At 34.1% G+C, this 22,658-nt stretch overlaps 2 protein-coding genes and 1 long non-coding RNA gene across 3 annotated transcripts; 2 read left to right on the top strand and 1 right to left on the bottom strand.

Annotated features, from left to right (window-relative positions):
* Positions 1-306: 306 nt before the first annotated feature.
* Positions 307-5,383, top strand: LOC144559012 (auxin response factor 15-like). The gene is made up of 11 exons (XM_078307909.1): positions 307-945; positions 1,036-1,092; positions 1,272-1,439; positions 1,829-1,913; positions 2,007-2,097; positions 2,174-2,338; positions 2,673-2,792; positions 2,869-2,944; positions 3,655-3,823; positions 3,903-4,546; positions 5,212-5,383. Exons 1-10 carry the CDS (start codon positions 688-690, stop codon positions 4,508-4,510), a joined length of 1,797 nt encoding a protein of 598 aa, XP_078164035.1. The 5' UTR covers positions 307-687; the 3' UTR covers positions 4,511-4,546; positions 5,212-5,383.
* A 12,118-nt stretch (positions 5,384-17,501) lies between these two features.
* On the top strand, positions 17,502-18,098 carry LOC144559860 (uncharacterized). The gene is made up of 2 exons (XR_013513274.1): positions 17,502-17,576; positions 17,625-18,098. It is a non-coding gene; the product is annotated as an uncharacterized LOC144559860 (long non-coding RNA).
* A 76-nt stretch (positions 18,099-18,174) lies between these two features.
* Positions 18,175-18,597, bottom strand: LOC144559928 (monothiol glutaredoxin-S2-like). The gene has a single exon (XM_078309096.1). The coding sequence runs from the start codon at positions 18,595-18,597 to the stop codon at positions 18,175-18,177; it is 423 nt and encodes a 140-aa protein (XP_078165222.1).
* Positions 18,598-22,658: the final 4,061 nt, after the last annotated feature.

The following is a 22,658-nucleotide window of genomic DNA, read 5'->3' as shown; positions in this document are numbered from 1 at the left end:
TATATAAATTACATCTAACCGTCTGAATAAATCATCCGTACATAAAAATAAATTGTGTACCATAAAAGTTCAAATACCAACGTATCTCCTAAAAAAAATAAACTTTAAAAAATAAGATGAGAATGCCAGGAGTCATGATTCATGAAGCTCCAACTGGTGACCGACAGCATATTTGCCTATAAATTTAAAATAAATAATAATGAAAATAACAAAAGAGAGAGATTGATAGAGAGAAAGCGCTCTCACTGCTCATTAGTCAGTACTCGGTCTTTAGTACTGCGTCTGTTTCCTTTCTCTCTCCTCCCTGCTTGCCTCAGTCCTTGTCCTGCTTTTCTCTCTCTCTCTCACTCTCTTTCCTACTGAGGCACTCAGCTCTTTTCTCTGTTCCCCACTGTTGCGCTCGTCTCCCGTCTCTTACGCTGCCCCTTTTCCTCACTATTTAATAATCTCCTTTCCATTTTCTGTACTTCATTTTCCCTCTTTTTATCATTTCTTGACCATATCCTATCTCTGTAAACCAGCCCCATCCCCTAGCGCTATCTGCCTACCCTCTCAACCCCCTATCATTTCCCACTACCTATCTCTTCTACTCTGCCTCTACCCCCATCCCTTTTCATTCAATTCTATTTGATTTTGCTTCTTCACTTCCCCTTCCTTCCAGTGCTTTCTCTCCTTTTTACTCCAGCCATGGGTATTGATTTGAACACAGTGGAGGAAGAAGAAGAAGAAGAGGCAAAAGAGGAGGATGCGGGGCCTGTCTGCCTCGAGCTCTGGCACGCTTGCGCTGGTCCGGCGGTCTCACTGCCAAATAAGGGAAATTTTGTCGTGTATTTCCCGCAAGGCCACGCCGAGCAGCTCGGCGACTTCTATGGTGGAGACGTTGGTAACGGCCGGTTTGATGTGCCACCGCATGTCTTCTGCAGAGTTGTCCACGTCAGACTCCATGTCAGCTTCTTGAGCCTCTGGAAGTATTTGTGTCCTTTCTGTGTGATCTCTTTGTTTATTTATTTAAGTTTTGTTATTGACTTGTTGTAGGCTGATGTGGCGACGGATGAGGTTTATGCACAGCTTGCTCTGATAGCTGTTAGTGAGGTAGCTGATCGAAATTTCTTTGATGAATATTATTAATTTGTGCAAGTTTAATATTTTTTTCTCTAGTTTTTGTTTGGTTATAGTTTCTATATAGTTATTGTTCTTTGTATACCAATTAAAAAATATGAACTTTGCTTTAGTATATTTATTTAACATTTGCAACATTGCAAAAATAACAGGAGGAGATACCGAAAGAAGGAGACGGTGGGTCTGACGAGTCTGACAGTGAGAGGCGGCCGGCGAGGATGCCTCATATGTTTTGTAAGACACTGACTGCCTCTGACACAAGCACACATGGTGGTTTCTCTGTGCCTCGCCGTGCAGCAGAGGACTGCTTCTCTCCCTTGGTAATTGCCTTCATATTAAATAATTTCTTTGGACGGGTACTTCTCTTAGGTAGTCAAATAAAAGGTTCAAATAAGACCGATGCTGTCCTCTGACGCTATTTATGAGCATCAAAGGATTTAAAGTTCAATTTATGGTTATGTAGTACTGGAAGCAAGGGTTATAGTACCATTTATCAGTACCAGTTGTCCCATACTTCTATGGCTCCAACAAATAAGTAATTGGTACAACTCAGGAGTTCCAATTATTCAAGTCACCAGTTTGGCAAAACTAATTTTCAATGGAAAATTATTTAAAATATAGCAGAAACTAATAGCTAAATGCACAAAAGCACAGAAATACTGGCTCTTGTTTTCTCTAATTCCCGTTGGATTGTTTTCCTATGGAGCAGGATTACAAGCTGCAAAGGCCTTCTCAGGAACTTGTTGCCAAGGACTTGCATGGTACAGAGTGGAGGTTTCGCCACATCTACCGAGGTAAATTTACATGTGTAAATTGCTATTCCATACCTGCCCCGAGTTTACTTTTTTCATATTTCACCACCTAAACATTTTCAATGTCAATAACAGGGCAGCCACGTAGGCATCTTCTGACAACAGGCTGGAGTGCGTTTGTTAACAAAAAGAAACTGGTTTCTGGGGATGCGGTGCTCTTTCTGAGGTAAAAATCTTGATATTATTTTTAGTACCAGTAATTCTTCAATTGTTTCACTATAACATCTTCATCCATTCTTTAGAGGTGAGGATGGTGAGCTACGATTGGGGATACGTAGAGCTGGTCAACTTAAAGATACAACTCCATTTCCTGTACTTCACAACCAAAGTTCAAATCATGGTACATTGGCTACCGTGGCACATGCTCTGTACACCAAAAGTGTGTTTAATATTTCCTATAATCCAAGGTTAGTTTCTTTGCTGGTACAGAGTTTCTCTTGTTTTGCTGTAATAGTGTAAAACCCTGAAATAGCCTTGTTTGGTAAAACATGGCAAATATATCAGGCCCTTACTGGTTTGGCCTTACAAAAAGTAGCAGAATAATCTGTTTTCTTCAAACAAATGCTCAAATTAATTTCCTTCTCTTCCCCAAGCTGGTGTTGAAGGTTTGGGTTTGGTAATTTTTGAGCGAAAGAAGCATGTGTATATTTACAGGAAGTATGATAATTCTATTTTTTTAATCCAAGCATAAATTTTGTCTCTTATTGGAAAGTATGATGATCCTATTTTTTGGTTCTCCAGAGACAGCCATTCATCATTCATCATCCCGTACTGGAAATTTGTTAAGAGCTTCAGCCATCCTATTTCGATTGGAATGAGGTTCAAAATGCGCTGTGAAAGTGAAGATGCATCAGAGCGAAGGTGAACAATGAATATTTATTTTATCTTTCTGTCAGGAAATATATGCTTCCAATTTGTTGATATATACTTTGTGCAGATGTACGGGCCTGATCACTGGCATCGGCGACATGGACCCTTTGAGATGGCCTGGTTCAAAATGGAGATGCTTATTGGTATATGTTCTCAAATATTATTTTATCAACTTTGATATTTAAGTTGTTACAGCTGGAATGTTGATAAGAACACGTCTATGGTTTGAAAGTTGCTATCTGTTTAGTTTCATATCCTCAAAAGCACCTGCAGTTTATGGCCGAAGCTACACTCCTGCAATGAATTAATTAATTGAATCAGTAGACTTTATACTTTCAGATGGTGTATTAGAAAGTGCTGAATCATTTACTTGGTAGTTCATATATCAATTTTTAAAATTAATGGGTTATTAACAGAAAATGAATTTCTAACTAATAAGTTCACTACAAAAGGATGCATATTATTATTGTTAGGTCATACTACACTATCCATTCTTTGAGCCAAACATTTTTTCGTTGATCAACATTATTTCCTGAAATATCTGCTTGGTTAAGATAGAGCAGTGCAAATACTGAAGAGTTATGCACCAAAATTGTCACTCTCTCATATCTCCCTTAAGCTGGTCACTTTAGTACAGGCAAACTAATTCCATAACAGTATCTAATTTTGCTTATTTCAAACTCCCAAGTAGAGAGTTGAAATTATGGGTCCCCTGATTAGGTAAAGACATGATAGACGAGGGAATTTCTTATCTCTTAGAAAATATAGGGCATGCCCAATTTTTGTTCGTTCCACAATGAAATAACAGCAGTTTTTTTATATGATCTAATTTCTAATTTATTTTCTTGTAAAGGTACGATGGGACGAAGGTGAAGAATGCAGGAAAAACAGCAGGATATCTCCTTGGGAGATAGAACCAAGCAATGTAGTGGCAGGCTCACCTGGCCTGACTGTATCACCTATTTCAAAAAGGCTAAAGCCAAACCCATCGACTGTCGGTCCCGAATTCCCTGTCTGCACTAGTAGGTTCCTTTACTTCTACCTTAGAAAAGGCAATATTTGTCTATCAATTTTAGTTTTTTTTAACTATTTGGGTTTCAGGTGGAAATGGTTATCAAGACTTTAGAGAAACCTCTAGAAGGTTCCAGAAGGTCTTGCAAGGTCAAGAATATTCCTCTGTTGGTATCAAGTCTTCTTGGGACCGCATCCCTGTCGCAACACCCCAACCCCAATCCCAACTCCTGGGAGCAGGCTTTCCCGAATCCGTTGGGTTCCAAAAGGTCTTGCAAGGTCAAGAAATTCACCCATGCTATCGTACCACCTCAACGCTGGCTGGTACTATTGCTCCGTATAATGGTGCTTATAGATCTAGATGGACCCCAGCTCTGCAAGTACAAGGTTATGCCAATCAAGTATCTCCCAGCCATTTTGTTTCTCAAGCTATCCCCAATCTGGCAATTCCAAGTCGTGTGAATCACAATTTTGTCAGAGGCAGGAAGGACCAAGTGGAGATGAATACCACCTCCAAAAATAAGCTTGAAAGTAGTGGTGGTAGAGATGGTTGCCGGATCTTTGGGTTTTCTCTTAACCCGGTAATAGATGAAGTGGCTCCATGTCAAGTTGACAAGGAATTCAAATTTGAAGCTCTGAACCCAAGATCAATTAGCAAACCTTTGGGAAATAACTGTGCTACTGTTAGGTGCCCTTAGTTAATTAGCTTTTCCTGAAGCCTTCTTTTAATTTAGGTAATGTATTTTTCTTCTTATTGTTGCCTTTATGCATTTCATATCTCAATTGTAGTAAAAAACAAGTATTAGAACTCGTTGTTGCCGTTTGTTTCACTTTGTTTCTCTGACTGGGATTATTATGGCAACATGTATTGTCCAATTTTGTTAGAATACCAAGAATCTGTCAAGTAATATTCATCGATCAAGTATTCAAATTCTTACAACTTTTACCCGAAATGTTTTGCACTGTTATGTCTATATGATGAAGCTATGTTAGGTTAAGTTGATCAGGTGAGGCTTTCTGCAACTATTCAAAGGACTAGTTGGTTTAGCTTGTTAAAATTAAAGCTTAATTTGACAAATGAATGCTTAACTGTTGTGGATTTATTGACATAGTAGAGGGCATAATTCTGTCATATTTGTGCTTATTATGATACCAGATTTGTATGGTAGTCCGATATGGGAATTCCACGCACTTGATTTTGTGGAATACATCTGGTAAACTAATTTGACTGAGGATGTGCATCCTTGATGAGAAGTCTCAATTCAGAAAGTAAAAAGAAACTCAGTGTATATTGTTCAGATTATTGGTATCTGATGAATATGTGGGACATAAATCGATTTATTTATTCTCCAACTGATTCCATATTTTCTTACTGCTTTCTTTTGCTTTTTCTTCGCAGGAATTTTAGGTCATCTTACCATGCTCATTTCTAAAGATTACCAAAATTTCTGCCTACTTTTGAGTATATTGCTAACACCTCCCTCTCTCTGTTGGTTTATGTTCAGAGAGCTTATTGGTGTAAAATATGTAAAACCACTTCCCCTAATTTATTTGATGTTTGGATTGTTTTATATTTTTATGCATATTTTCTTGAATCTACATCAAAACTAAATTTGAAGTTTGTTTTGTCCATCCTTTTGCCTTTGTGCACAGGTTTGGTTCTCCTTATTCAGTTTTTGTGTAATCAAAGGTTAATTTTAACATACATTCAACTTTTATGATGCGTCTAATTCTTATAATACATATATTTAGAAAGTATTATTCAAATTAAGTATTTAGGGCCTGTATACAATTGAAATCGAATTTATAAGATCTTTAGTCTTCCATCAAGCAATTTTAAATTTTTAACGTGAAGTTTTATGGCTGATGATTAATGAGCATAGCTAATTAAATTTTAAATTGATTCAATTTAGATGCTTGTCTAATTTGACTTGAATTTGATACATGCTCTATCGAAATATTTGAGAACACAATTAGAATTCTATTTTGTAATATAAATGATATTTTGAAATATATATACATAATAGTTGAAGATGGCTCAAAGCTTCATGTCCTAATCGTATTCTAACGTCTTTATCTTTAATTTCAAAGTTTAAATAGATGATTTGAATCACTTAACATGATATCCACGTTATAATGTGGTTGGAGACCAAATTTTATATTTTTTACAATTTTTTTACTATTTTTTAAGATAGGTACAAAATCATTGTATTTAGATGGTTCATCATTTTCTAAAAAATAGTGATTTTGTATTTATCTTAAAAAGTAGTAAATTTTTTTAAAAAAATATAAAATTTGATCCTAAATATATTTAAATGTGGATGTCATGTTGAGCGGTTCAAATCTTTTATTTGAACTTTGAAATTGAAAATAAAGATGTTGAAATACGATTAGAGCATGAAATAATGAGACATTTAAGTCTTGTTGAATATGTTATGAAGTTGGATGCAATATGAAAGTGAGACATATCTAAAATTATTCTCAACAAATAATAATTTAATGAAACTTCCAATTTTGCGTCATAATCAAAGAAAGAAAATTCTTCCAAAAAAAAACAACTTTTGATACTATCCTTATTCCCTAGCGTTCTTTTGAAATGTAAACAGCCAATTGTTATTAACATTCAGAAAAAAGAACAATTATATGAATCCTCTCACTTTCATCCCTCCCATCATTCTCTTATCTCTTAAACAGATTTTAGAGGTGTATTTTTTTTCAATGTTGTTCATATTTCTCATGATCTATAAGAAATTTTGCGAATCTAAAACCACGAACATATTCTACGCAATTTTATCTTTCAAATGAGATCCATGATGACATACTTTCGGTCTTATCATCGCACAAGTATTTATATATCTCATCGTGCAAGTATTTATACCTATATTTGTAAGTATTTGTCCCCAATCGTGGATCCCGCATCTCCCCATCTCTTAAACAGATTTTAACTTCCATAAACTAACTTAACTAACTAGTTTAATTAAATTTATTTAAAACACTGTGGTCTTCCAAGTTTAATTAAATTCATAGGCATAAATACTTGAAAGATAATAAATTAATATTTGCAAACTAAGATATTAATACTTGCATATCTTACTTGATATGACTATATGGGAGGACCACTCAAACTGCATCAGAAGAAGAATCATACACGTTTTTAGAAATGGAGTTTTTTTTTTCAATGTCGTCCACATTTCTCACGATTTATGAGGATTTTTGCGAATCTAAAACTACGAACGTATTCTACGCAATTTTATCTTTCAAATGAGATCCATGATAACATACTTTCGGACTAATCGTCACACAGGTATTTATACCTCATCGTACAAGTATTTATACCTATACCTGTAAGTATTTATCCCCAATCGTGGACCCTGCATCTCTGCATCAACCTTCCCCAATTGTCTCTGCGTCAACCTTTCTCTAACAAAAATAGTTGATCACATAGGTATAAATTTTAAAAGTGCATAGGTATAAATACTTGTAATACTTGATATTAATATTTTTAAATATCAGCAGTGTCATATGTGAAAAATATTAGGTATAAATACTAAGATAACGAGGTATAAATATTTGTGTGACGACGAGCTCGAAAGTGTCATCATGGATCTCATTTGAAAGATAAAATTGCGTAGAAGACATTTGTGGTTTTAAATTCGCAAAATTTGTTCTAGATCGTTAAAAATGTGAATAAGATTGAACAAATAAAATTGAGGAAATAATGGAGAGACAATTATCAGGCCCAGAAAAAAATAACAATTGTTTTGCAAATCAATCCTCTTTATTTTGTGGAAACGAATGTATTATTTGCATATTAACTTTAATACTAACATGACTAGCCGGATTTTTTTTTTTTTTTGCTAGATTATTGGTAGCCATATCAAAGGAAATCTTGTGCGTAATCAATTAATCAATCATCACTGTAATTTGTTTATGAGGAGTTTCAAATGCCTCTATTTTTTGGATTTCCTATTTTTTAAAGTTTTAATAACTAAAAATTTGAAACATAAAAGTTAAAATAAAATAGTTAGATATGATTTACATCATTTTATCTATGCACATGTAAAATATTACGACATTTCAACTTATTAATTTACATAAAAACAAAATTGAAATGTGATAATATTTTATGAGCATATAGAGAAAATAACGTAGATCACATCTAACGGTTTTATTTTCACATTTATAATTTAAATTTTGAGTTATTTAAGTTTTAAAAAAATGAAGGCATGATCGAGGCACAAAAAATGGAGTCATTTGAACCCTCATTTTTTTATATGGTCATATATTAATAATAATAATAATAATAATTATTATTTTTTGGTTGAAAACCCGTAGGTGATATACATTGATCCAATGATTTACAGAGTAGCTATTACATAGGTTTCTTTTGTTAAAATTAAAAAACATTAAAATCTATACATTGAGCTACTTGTACAATCATCTAATTTGCCATGTCAGAAAAAATAAAAGAAACGTGAAGTCAAAGAATGCGAATTGGTCTATTCGCGCTCAAATAACAAGTGGGCGTTTCGATTTTCTTCTCTGAGAATGTAGACATAGGAGTAATTTATACGAGTTGTATATCCCGCAGACTATGCCACATCGAACTCTTTCTTGAGGACGAAATGTTGTCTTCTTTCTGAATTTGACGCTGCACAGAGGAGTTCATAGCCGAGAGGCACTGAATCAAATCGGATCGGGACAGTCACTGCTCAGAGAGGAGGAAGAAAAGGACACTAAATCAATCCGAACCAGGATAGTCACCACTCAGCCGAGATGGCACTGAATCAAACCGGAACCAGAAACTGAATAAACCGAACCAGGACAGTCACCACTTAGAGAGAAAAAAGAAGAAAGAGAGGAATGAGACAACTATTCACGTTCTCGTCATCGACAACAATCAAAATACATACCTTATTCATATATAGATATAGTAGATACTACGGGACGGAATGAATTCACAAACTCTCAGTCGAATTCAAAAAATCGAAGCGAACGAAAAAGACAATAAGCGATAGAATCCTTAAACGAATTCATCCGCTCAATTGAATCGCCTTTTTTCCTTTTCTGCGGAGAACTCTACGAGCGGAGAACCCTAGGAGAATAGGTTAAAGAAAAGTTATTTCTTTTACCATCCATACATTCATTATTATCAATAAATCATTACAGTAACTTTCTGTATAATCATCTATTACTGGAGCATCAGTGCACAATCTTAACGGGGCTTGGTAATAAACTTACAGAGCATATAAATCGTCTAATAAAGACTCAAATGTCTTTGGAATTTGTGTCTACAACTTCATAAATTGGCAAATAATTAAGTTACTGGCCACTTGAGAAACTAAAAATTTAAGAATTAGTCTAATTTTAGTAAGTAGAATAATACGGATACATTTTGTTGAATAATTTATAAAATTTAGGAAATTACTAAATCGAGAATATACATCCTAACAAATACTGGATTAGGCCTAATCCAGGGGAATTTTAGGATTTTCAACCCAGTGGGCCGTTTTGTCCTAAACCCATTCGGGGGGCTGTTATCTTAATCAAATATATACATAAAGCAAAGTTTAATTCGGTTGGTAAAAAGAGAAATAAAGAAATAAAAATGCCAACCGAATTAAAACAGATATTTAAGTCGGTTCAATCGGGTAAACCGAATTTCCATATCATTATTACGATCATTGTTTTCTGGGACTGTCAGACTTAGTTTGACAGGGAAATTTTTTATCTATAGAAATGATTAAAGTCACATGTACGGAAACAGAAAGAATATCATATTTTCAATAAATCTAGAAAGATCTACTCAATGAGTCCGATCCAAATATATAGATCGGTCTCAATGGTCCGGATCAATAAATATATATATATATATAAAAGAGAAATTTGTATGCCACATTTCATCTGATACTAAGTGGATCTGACTCAATTAGTCAGATCCAATTTTTTTTTATATAATTCGTTAGAGGCCGGTCTTTCTAATTTTTTCTTTAAAAAAAAAATCCAACTTGGATCTTCATCATTGAGACCAATTCATTTCTTATCTGATTTTCTGTGGCATCTAAATTTCAAATTTTCCAATCAACATCTTTTTTTTTTTTAAAATAAAATATATCTATGGATCTGAACTATTGAGACCAATTCATATATTTGAATTTGACTCATTGAGCCAGATTTTTTTAGATTTGTTGGAATCCAAGTATTCTTTATATTTTCATATGTATGAATTTAATAATTTCTATAGGTAAAAAATTTTCGTTTGACAGACCAACAAATATATCCAATAAAACCTCGTAAAACAAGAAATAACAAAAAATTGAGAAAAGCAAAGCCTCTAAATTAATAAGAGCTAGTAACAAATGAGTGAGTCTATGGTACTATGCATATTACGATTTGTTACTGTGTTACGGCTCTATATTCGAGTTTTCAAATCCTAACGGTCGATCCGAACCGTTCATCTTGTTCTCTATATTAATATGTGTTTGGAGACCAAATTTTACATTTTTTGAAATTATTTTACTATTTTTTTAGATTTATTGAAAATCACTGTTTTTGGATGGTCCAGAATTTTCAGATCAAGTGATTTTATAAATATCTAAAAAAATAGTAAAATTTTTTCAAAAAATGTAAAATTTGGTCTCCAAACACATATTAATATGGAGAACAAGATGAACGGTTCGGATCGACCGTTAAGATTTGAAAACTCAAATATAGAGCCGTAGCACAGTAACAACCTGTAATATGTAATATGCATAGTACCATAGACTCACTCGTAACAAATTATTACCTTTTCAAAGGGTCTACAGCCACAAGTTCTATCCGGTACGGATGTGATGGAGGTGGTACCACTGCATGGATGAATGGGGACCCGGCCAAGTTGTTTTTCTATTTTAAGGAGCTTTGGATCAGCCCATATCTTTTTCTACAAGGTCACATCAAAATGATGTTTGGACTCGTAATTCTGGTGCTGTAATAATGATGCTGTATTTTGATTCTGGGAACTGCTGCTATGTGTTTTATCAGTCAGCTTATGTTTTGAGGGTTGTAGTTAATTGTTTTGGTTGGTTTTTATATGTTAGGTTCAAGTAGTGAACATGTGTAATTTTTTTTTTTTTTTTTTTTCATATTCCTATCTCCGTGGGATCTTACCCCCATAATTCTAAATTTGTAGAGGAAGTCCTGAAAGATCTCACATAAATAGAAGTAACAAATTGATACTCTCATTTGTTTTACGGCTTTTCTGTTTATACTATATATATCTTATGTTTCTTAATAACCTGATCTTTTTCGTTTACAAGCTATCATGTTAATTTAATTTAGGATGATAGAAAATTTTGGTTTTACTCGCATTAAATCTTATGATACATAAATCTTAGTTTTCCTTCGACATCATACAGATGGTTTTACTTCTTAGCACGTATATTTTATAGAGAGATTAGCTTATAAACTAGCATGTAGTTGTGTGTGTGTGTGTTAAAAAATCTTGACTCTAGTATGATACAAAGCATACCGTTCAACCTTGGGACAGATCATGTGCCAAAGAGTTCAGCGAAGACAAAATTATTCAGTAGATTGAAAAATTACAATGGGATTCCATCAGTTCCCTTGCACCTTGCCTCCGAGCATCATGTTTGGTAATAACGACCTTTGGTGTCGTTGGATTCGAGGTTAAAAAACTTAAATCCGATGAGTTTATCTTATTTAATGAAACTATTAGCTGGTTAAAATGCGCTGATTGTAACAGCCTATGAACAATATTAGAATATAGAAGCCCAGATTAATCCAAATCAACGCATCTGGGCCGTAGAAGGAAATAATGAAGGGAGCGGTTACTTTTTTGGGAACATGATTGATCTCATATGACTGACATGGGATTGAGATTTTGCCTTCAAACTTTTACTTGATGTTCACAAAATTTTTTGTTCGGATTTTGAATCCATCATCTTTTATAAGGATAATTTTTTTTTATTTATGCCACTTTGATCCCTGATTCTTTTTTATTTTAAAAGATAATCGCCCAATTAAGGCACGTTAACCATATTCAAAATGAAATAATGAAAATCGGCCAAAATTATAAAACCAGGAGGGTTTTTGATATAAAACAGAAGAATAAATAGAAAGAGAAAAGATAATGTCCCCCGAGCTACAGTCTCTCAAAAATCTCCATGTATAAAAACTTTTCCTTTTTAGCTTAGTTCTGATGCGTTTTTAACTGCCACAACTGCCATAATTTCAACTGCTATAATTTCAAATACAATATGTATGTTTACAGAATTATATGTGTATGTTTATAGGATAATATGTGTATGTTTACATGATAATATGTGTATGTTTACAGGATATTATGTGTATGTTCACAGAAGGTGGTCCCCAACAGCTGTCACGCATTTTCAACAGCTGTCACACATTTTTAACAGCTTTCGCGCGTTTTTATGTTTACAGGATTTGTTGAATTAATTTACAGGATTTAATATTGATGTTTATAGAATTAGTTGAAAATATCCGGGGATTTTTAGAGGACTGGAGTTGGAGGACTGTTAGCTGCTTCCGTTAAAAGAAAATATTAATTGGTTACCAAGATAAAGTAAAACATGATTCGTCAAGTAAATTAAACACAGTCATGCAACTGCAGATGACTCGTGTATGATGATCGAATTATTGATATATTTGTTATGTTATTTTAGCATAAATTAGGAGTAGAACTTAGGTGTTCTTAAGTTCATCAAGTCCCTTGTTGAACTCAAGTATAAAACCCGTTAAATCGGCTTTAAATGACAAATTCGAACCGTTGAAACCTGCCTACATTACGAGTGACGTGTCTAAATGTGAAAATTTTAAACATTCAAATTACTTTAGTATAAAGTCAAGCGGTCAAAAAAAGTTCAAAAAATGAATGCATTAAAATTAATTTATTAACGTTCTAATTTTGACCGATTTACTTTATATTAAATTAATTCGAGTGTTTAAAAATTTTACATGTAGATGCATCATTCGTAAGGTAGGCTGGTTTCAATAGTTCGGATTTGTCATTTAAAGCCGATTTGATGGGTTTTAGACTTAAATTCATCAAGAAACTTGGTGAACTTAAGAACACCCTAGTTCTACTCAAGTTAGGATTGAAGTTCTCAGTTCATCTGCTGTGACAAGTAAGAGATGAACGGCTTTAAAGCAATATTTAGCTAACTGTACTGAACATTATTCTTGAAGTAATGTTATTCTCCGCCTTAGTCTTGAAATTTTACTCTATGCCTGACATAATTATTGTCGGATTCTTGGTCTTCAAATACCCTGCAACATACACAAATTTTGGGACTAGAATACAATTTAATTCGAAGGAGACCTGTCTATTTCACCGAAAATTACTATTGGGAAAAATCTCATTTTCTGCTGTACGGCATATCGGATCCTCAGAAAATTACAGCAGTAGGGTCACAATCCTTTTTCATCAACACACTTGCAAAACTGCATGTGCAGAGCGGTGTTATGACATGGCGGTGGACGGCAAAAGGAGTGTTTACGTGCGCTTCGGCGTACGCAATGATGTACGACAGTGGGATAACTTGTGATGTCTACGCTAGGCCGTTGCAAATCAAGGCTCCACTTAAGGTAAGAATTTTCTTATGGGTTCCTATACAGAACAAATTGCTGGCTCAAGAAACACTCAGAGTTAATGGTATGCAATGTCTCAGTTGGATGCGTTCTGTGTGGAAATGGGCTGCTTGAAACCAGAGATCACTTGATGGTAACGTGTAGCTACTCACAAAATTTCTGGAGGGGACTTCTAGTGACTGCCAGTACGGGACTGGTAAACACTTCTACAATGGGGTGTGTCATTAGCTGTGGCAGAGCCGGCCACACATCAAAATGAGAGAAACAGGTTTGGCAGTGGGTACTTGGGCGCTATGGTGTGAATGAAATAGACAAATTTTCAGATACGGGAGTAAATTAACATGAGACCGCTACTAGCCTGGGAAGTAGGATCTACGATCCAACACTGGAGCTCTAACATCTGACATAGCCAAATTGTTTGTAATTATAATTAGGCTGGAGTCTTACTTTTAATTCAATTACAGATTCTGTTTTTAGTGATGTAAATATTTTTTTCTTATTAATGAAAATTGTAAGATGGAATTCATTTTGCCACCTTACCCTTAAAAAAAAAAGTGATAGTTGCGGATTCTAAACTAAATCTGTTTTGTTTAAATACATTTAAGTTATATATAATCAGAAGCTCTCTCTCTCTACATAACACAGAATATGTCTAAAAGAAATGGAGGGGTCATGTCCTTGTTTGATATATTAAGCCAGTTACCAGAGTTTTGTAACCACAATTTTGGAAATTAAAAGAAAAGTTAACCTCAATAGTGATTGAGATTATAAGTTGATATGAAATGAAATTAAAATGAAGCCTAAAACACAGTAGTGATCACCAACCCATCTGTAGTTGCAGTTGCATTTCTTCAACTGTACTACATTTTTGTGTATGCCAACTGATTATGCACTTCTTCTGAAAGTTCTTCTTCACTCTTGGTTCTCTGCAAATGGCATCACTCCCTCCAGATAACAAATTGTGTGATTAGTTTTTCCCCTTTCTTTCTTGCCTTTGTTTCTTTGTGTGATGACCTCTGTCATTATTGGTGAACATAGTATACTCTGTTGTATCCACTTCCAAGTGAGTCTCCACTAAGTTTAAATTTCAGGAATTTAGCCAGAAAGGGGGCTTCGTGAAGCGTCAAATAGTGAAAAAAAGCGTGTAATAAGATCTTGGAATATCAATTTTCGCTGCCATGCGAGTTACTTAATTCTCGATCTCTTACAAATATCAATTGTTTACCAATAATGCTGATCACACAATTCATTCTATGGAGGGAGAGGGGGACAAGAATTTTCAGAGATTTGTAAAAGGATACGCAACAGTTGGCACAAGAAGTGTCAACTCAGTTGATGTATATGGAGATGAAGAATTTCAAGTAATAGAGCAACAGAACAACAGTTCAAGTTAAAGCAGCGAGATCTCCTTTTGTTTTCTGGTTTTTTTTTACAGCTTTTACCTTTATTTTTCAATTTTTTCCTATTTTGCCCTTTCATGTAACTGCTCAATTGTTTGAGCAATTTTTCTTGTGTTTTTAGGTGGTAGTTACCATTCTCATGTAACTGAACTTTATATCTCAATATAAATGAGGGCATGACTCTCATTTCTATTAAATATATATATATATACATTATTGAACTAAAATATCAGTTGGTTGTCGTTTGTTCTTCTTTGCAGATCTGCTTCTTGGTGCCTAGTTAAGTTGCCAGGAGCCTCTCTGTATTATTCTAATACATGTTCATCAAGGGTTAACTAGTGTACAAATATCTTATATACCTTTTTAGCTTTTAACATCACTCTAATGTCATATGATTACCGTTTTGAGTCCTTGAGTGCGTTTAATACGAATTATAACAGAATTTAAATGAAATCCGGGTCCCACCTTTCGAATTCATATCCTCTGCATTAACTCAAGAAGGAATCTTTTGAGTTAATTTAACTCGACTGTCCAATCAACTTTAAGATTTGTACGGATTAGATCCGCACTAATATTAAAGGCCTCCAATATTATAGATGGAACCGGATGAGTTCTATTTACTATCAGACGGCTGAGATGCATTAACCAAAAGATGCTCTTTTGAGTTAATGCAGACGATGCGGACTCCCACCTCTCTGTTTGCATTGGGTTTGTTTCTCAATAATTAGAACGCACTATTCGTGCACCCAACCACAGTTTTTCAGTGCTTTTTTTTTTTTTTTTTTCTTTTAAGGTAGTTGTGCAGCAAATTAAGATTACGCACAGAATCTCTGTACCAGTAATGAAGAGTACTGGTACAGTATTGAAACGACTGAATGTCTGTCTGGTCACACCTTGAGGGGACCAAACTTAATTGGGAGTTTTTTTTGTGACAATTTCAATAATTTTATAAAAATAAAATTTAAAATTCAATATTGTGAACATAATTTATATAATTTACATATCATGTCTATAAAATATGATGATCCAAAATCAAGTGACACTAAATTTATATGGCATTTAATTATTGGTGAAATTCCCACATTGTAATGGATGTATTTTTCACGGTGCTTTTCCTTCAATTGTTCGGTTGGTTCATAAGTCATCACATATATGTTGAGTTAATCTCTGTTTTGTTTTGTTTTTTTCTTTCTTTCTTTGTTTGCCTTTTTCTTACTTTTAACGCTCATGACTCATTGAGTTTTTCTTTCTATCAGTAAAACACAATATTAAAAACTTGCTCTTTATCTTATTTAAACATAAAATAATTAGGACATGACTTGTGTTCTGTTGACAAACATGGTACCATCAATTACAATGTATTTTTAATTTTGTGTTTTCAATGTTTGATGGTGATATTTTATAGTTGCTTGCAAATTGTTGTTTTAAACAACTTATCATGACTCGGTAATTGCTCAACTGATTTCTGCCCATTGACAAAAAATACAAGTGTCAGATCCAAGTGTTCAAAATTAATGAGAAAGCTTTGATATGACATTAACATGCAAGAATAATTAAGGTTCTGATTTTTTTTTGGATACAAGGTCTAAGTCTCATTACAGAAACAAGTTAAGTTACAGGAAAATTTTAACAGAAATATCTCACATCATCAAAATAATACCATGTGACACTTGCAGTCTAGTGTCTCATATGGACACTATAAAATTGAAATCAAAGTTAGATCATATAATCTAACACTAAACCACACAGAAGGGCTGATATCACTAAGCCATGCACCAACAAAGACTGAGGTAAGTATGTTGAAACTGCTTATTACAAAACATATAATAGGTATATCTTCTAAACATTGGCAAGAGTTGTGTCTCCTTCATAGATCACCACATGGTATTCATCTGGGTGCAGGGTGCCAGCTGCTGATAGGTATTTCATTAGTATTTCCAGGGATCCAAATGGTTGTCTCATTCCTGATATTTTGCTGCACATGACCCGACCAGTATGAATTAAAGACAATATTAGGAATATAATTTGTCTAGGATTTTTAAGAGAGCATGTTGTAAAACCCAATTCATTTCGATGCTCCCATATAGTCTAGCACACTGCACTGACCACTAATTAACAAAAAGACTTTTTAAGATTTTGTAAGTAGTTGATAAGCATATTTTATCACATCTGAGAATGTTTGGCAGGATGTACTGATAGTCTAACAAGCCCCCATTTAGAACCGAACCTGTCTTGTAAATGAACATTGAACAAACAGATGATCAATTCTTTTGTTTTGGTCACAAAATTGAGATTTGATAACCAATCCATTCTTTTTTGGTGAGTTTATCTTTGGTAAGTATTCTTTTTTAGTTGTAAGCCACATGAAAAGCCTGAATTTCAAGGGAATTGGTACTGAGCACCGTAGTAAGGTTGATGAGGTAGTTTTCCTCTATCATTAAGAATTTTATATAGGTACCTAACTGTAAATTTTCCATTTTGTTCCCATCTCCAACTTAATTGATCTGTATTATGAGTATACGAAATATGAGCATATAAAGAAACTGCTGATAAGAAGAAGGATAAGTCTATCTTCAAGAGAGAGTAAACTTCCTTGCCAATTTTGTAATTTTTTCTCTATTTTATCAATGAGAAATAACCAATCATTTTTAGTCCTTTTATGTGTATGCAATGGTGGTCCTTTTTTCCTTTTGTCTGGATAAGAAGGCCCGCTGTTGAAGTATAAATCATTCAACTTAATTGAACTATTCGATCAGTTTTCTAAAATGAATTTTTTATGTGAGATCGATGTATAGGCATATAGCCCAACTTAATTATATATTTTGTTATTGTTGAACAGTGATATCCACTTAATTACCAGCAGTCATAAATAGGATCAAAACGTATGAAAATTATTGGGAAAGATTTTTATTTCTGGTCCTCCCCTAAAAGTTTTCTTTATTGTTTCTGTCCTGAAAATAACATGAGAACGATCAAATGATTTACGATTGAACAGACAAATAACAATATGTATTTTCAATTGCAGGAGACTATGAAATATTACATTCATAAATCATAATGGATCAACCAACTTGATATGTGCTGCAAGTCTGCAAGCTTGCATATTGCACAACATCTGTAAGCAGCAAGCAACCCACGACTTCTTATTAAAATGCATTCTCCGGTTCACATATTAGCTCGTGCGCCACGCCCTACTTCATCCTAAATTCCTAATCTGACTCGGATCCTTCCATTCCTAAATCCCCAGACCCCTCGAGAAAGAAAAAACTAAAACAAAATATAAATAAAATAAGCACCGCCGAGAAGAAGACCCGAAGGCTGATACTTGGATGTCCCTTCATCTCAGCCCTACATCAAATCACTCCTAGCTCTCTCAACCGGGGCACGAGGTGGCCGCTGAGGTGCAAACCCATGAGCCCCTCGATTCCTCCGACCGGTGAGCCTCCTACAAACAGCGCCGGCATGCTGAACCCAGTGATCCCCTCGATTCCTCCGATCTCGCTCTCCTCGATCTCAATCACAGATGGGTGGGATCCGACGGCAGCGAGAAGTTGTTTCATGACATGGCTCATGCAGCATCCGTGGCGTGCGAAGATCACGACCGGGTGCTCACAGATCAGCCGCTCAATGCGTCTCTCAGGAGTCTCCTCCCCCGCGTCGATCGTCAGTGAGCGCGGACCCCGCTGACGACTGGGAACCGGGTTGGAGTTGGTTTGGATTGTTAAGAAGTCGCGGTCGGGGTTGGGAGGGAAGGGGAGGCATCGTACGCCTTGCATTGTTGCTATTGTTTTGTAGAAGATATGTGTGTGAGGAGTTTGACTTCTCTTTCTGAGGTCTTTCTATTGATGAATTTTGGTTTATGCGCAGAAGTAAAAGAGCTGTCGAAAGAGAGAGAGCAGGGACAGGGAAGGAAGAGAAATTAAAGCCGGGGTGTGAATCTGTGATGTAAGGACTGAGAGAGAAGTGAGAAGGATTTATAGATTTTAAACAGGATGATTTAGCTCCTACTCCCTATACTTTTTGTTATTTGTGCTGAGTTTTTGTACGACTTATTGGCATGGCATGAGATGATGAGAAGATGCATCTAACAAATAATTTTAATTTTTATCTAGTTGTATATCACGTAAAATTAAAATTCACGTTATGATTGGGAGAAAATCACACTTATTCATGATAAATGAATTAATTTAAGAGTTAAAATATCCTGAATGATGATTACAAATTTAGCATAACATTGAGAATATTATCTACGAATATATGTCCCCTTTAAGAAAAAATAATAAAAAATTATGTTGCTGCAAAAATATCAAACAATATTACACAACACTAGTTTTGATATCATATTTATTTTGTATCCAAAAGAGACTTCTATTAATCTATTATTTGTGTTGTATATACTTAGAGTGTACTTTCGAGTTTAGTTCGAATAGTTGAATGGAGAGTAAAAAAAAAAAAAAGGAAGAGAAGAAAGATCTACATTAATTTTATTTCTAAATTTAATTGCACAAAGTAGATAGAGACAGATGAAGGAAAATACGGATGCATTGCTCTATACATTTCAACTTTGTTCACGTCCAATTCTAGGTGTATTTCAGTGGTACTTTCTTCTCATTTTATTTTATTTACTTGGAAGAACTAAAAACGTGATATTTGAAGGACGAAGGGGTAAAGAGACCAATATTAAATAGGATAAACACTGTGGGGTGGACTATTTAGAGCGATCACATGGGAGCAATGACGTCACGAAAACGAGTGACGGGAAAAGTGGGCTCTTGCTTGCGTCACGAGACTAGTAATCAAACAGTTCCCATCTTCGCTTACGGGCTTACGGCTACGGGGCAGTGTAAGCAAAGGAACCGGTACAATCTGAACATCCGGAACATCTGGCTCATGGGTTCATGAAAAGGTGCTTGAAGTTACCATGGACAGACGATCGATGCTTCTCGGCCTAGTGAACCGGGATCAAGCGAATTTTCAAGGCAAAGCGACGAACCTGCTGCGGGTCAGCAAGCCAACAATTTCAATTTGTATCTGTACCGGAAATTTCAATGCCCGCCGCCCGCGGTTTTCTTCTTGAAAAGAAAGAACAAGGAAATTTTGTAGAATATAAAAGGCTACGCAGTTGAATATGTACGTTTCTCAAATTATGCGACAGAAGTAAAAACTTGACACATCGACATTTCTACTTCCGAAAAAAAAAAGTCATGTGACAGAAGTGAATTGAGTAATTATCGCCAAACGGTAGAGTGGAAAAAAAGTGCTGTGCTGTGCTCTGATTAAGTGAATAGTGATATGTGCCGTGCCGTGTTGTGATTAAAATATCAAGGAGTGGTCACGGTACACGAGTCACGCTGTGATTTGCATGTTATGTTCAAACGTAAATGATCACGTTTATCACATTTAACTATTTTTTCATAATTTAAATTAGTTTATTCAAGATTCACTATTTTATTAAGACCTAACGGTTCTAATTACACGTGACTCGCGTGATTACGTGCCGTGACCAAAATGTTAAGGGGTGGTCATGGCACACAACACGCGAGTCACAGCACAGAACAGTAACACATGTCATGTCGTTCCGATACGGAACTGGCTCCGTAGTGCCATTTTTTTCACACTAGCAAACGGTGTCAATTTTTAAATTGGTATTTAAATTTTGAAATGTAAATTATTAAATATTTTTTAAATAATCTCTGTTATATGTATATAAAAATTATGAAATTTTTATTTAATTTCGATAATTCTCATGAGTGGGGTTTTGATCATTAAATTTAATCCGTTCATTTTATTAGCCCAAAATGAATATGCAAATAAATAATATATATCTAGTTATTATTCTTATTATTTAAAATTATTAAAAAAAGGTTATATAATTTAAATTTTAGTACTTTGACACCATAAATTATGGACATTAAATTTCATGTAACCTTTATGGTCGTATTTCAATAAATTTTATTTTAAAATGATCTGTTATGTTATATCTTTCCGGACCCGTGTCTCTATTTGTGTTTAGAGGTGTCAACGTGCTGGCTTGCGTCGAGCTAGGCTCTAACTCAGTTTATTAATTTTGAACCGAGCTATAGCCGAGTGAGCTGGATCTAGGACATCCGAGCTAAAACCTTAGCTTGAAATCGTGACAAGCCAGTCCAAGCTAGCTCACGAGCTGGATCGTTGAGTCTGACTAGATCTGGTTTTAAGAAGAAAATAAATTATATAAACTTTTTGGACCGAGCTAAACAGTATAAAATGCACACAAATTCATACAAATTTACAAATTAATGCCAGCCGAGCTAGCTTGCGAGCTGGCGAACAAGCTAGGCTCCAGCTTGAACTCATTTATTTTGAGCCGATAACGAGCGAGTTAGGTACTAGTCACGATCGAGCCACGAGCTATGAGTTTTTTTGCCACCCCTATTTGTGTTATATAGATAAAAACATTTTTATATGTTTGTAAATTGAATTGTAAAATCTTAATTAGTACATTTAAAATTCATGCTGACATTTTCAATTTTACTTTTATGGATGCCGTGTGATTGTAAATTTTTGAAAGATTTAACTAAATTAAAGTTTTTATCTCCGTTTTCACTCTCTCACATTCAATCGAATTTACTGTCTTAACATTAAAAGGAATTTGTTAATCGATTGCATAAATATAGGAGTTAAAAAATTAAGTTTGAAATTAATTTCTCTTTACTCTTTGACAGTTATTTAAAATTACTAATTAATTAGATGCTAATTAACCATTCAAATGGCATTTCCCGACATTTTTATTTTTACTCAAATTTTAAAATATTTTAATAAAAATAACCAGGGTTTTGAAAAAAAATTTAAAAATACCCTAAATGCAGGAAAAATCCGCGACCCGAAATTAAAATTTGGGAATGCGGAAAAAATCCGCGGCCACGAATAAAAATTCGGAACAGCAGAATATTTCCAAGATCCGTGCTGGATTTAATCCAAAGGTCCAAACAATTCAAAATTTCAATATGGTCTCATTTAATTGGTTTAAATTTTGTTTCTTTCATAAATTCAAATCGAAAGTTCATAAATTTTTGTAATTATATTTGTACATATAATTCATATATTTATTTCTCAATTTAAGATTCGAATAATTCAATTTCCTTTTATATAATTATATATATTCAATTAATTCTCTAAAAATTCTAAATGTACGAGATTTATAAATTCTATATTCAGATAATTTTTGAACGACCAATTAAAATGAATCTAAAATTTTGAAATATAGATGAACTATGAAAATGAATATTAAAACTTTGAGATTTACAACATAAAATAAAGTATAGAACCCATAATTAGTTATAAATCAAAAATTCGTTACAAGTTCCATTGAACCATTTAGAAAAGAAATTTAAAATTGGATTTGTATTAATAAATAAATAATTGAATTCTAATTAAAAGTATAATTATACGAAATTATTCGTACAAATAAAATATAGAATTTATAAAACTCGTTCATTTAGGATTTTTAGAGAATTAATTGAATATATATAATTATATAAAAGGAAATCAAATTATTTGAGTCTTAAATTGAAAAATAAATATACAAATTATATGTATGAATATAATTACAAAAATTTACGACCTTTTGATTTGAATTTATGAAAGAAATGAAATTTAAACCAATTAAATGAGACCATATTGAAATTTTGAATTGTTTGGACCTTTGGATTAAATCCAGCATGGATCTTAAAGCACCCAATTAAATCTAGCACAGATCTTGGAAATATTCCATGGTTCCGAATTTTTATTCGGAGCTACGGAATTTTTCCGCACTTTCAAATTTTAATTCCGGGCCGGGGATTTTTTCTGCACTCCC

The sequence above is a fragment of the Carex rostrata genome, chromosome 9 (genome assembly GCF_964058835.1).
Source record: "Carex rostrata chromosome 9, lpCarRost1.2, whole genome shotgun sequence".
NCBI lineage: Eukaryota > Viridiplantae > Streptophyta > Magnoliopsida > Poales > Cyperaceae > Carex > Carex rostrata.
The sequence above is the reverse complement of the archived record's forward strand: the minus strand, read 5'-3'. Positions and strand labels throughout refer to the sequence as shown.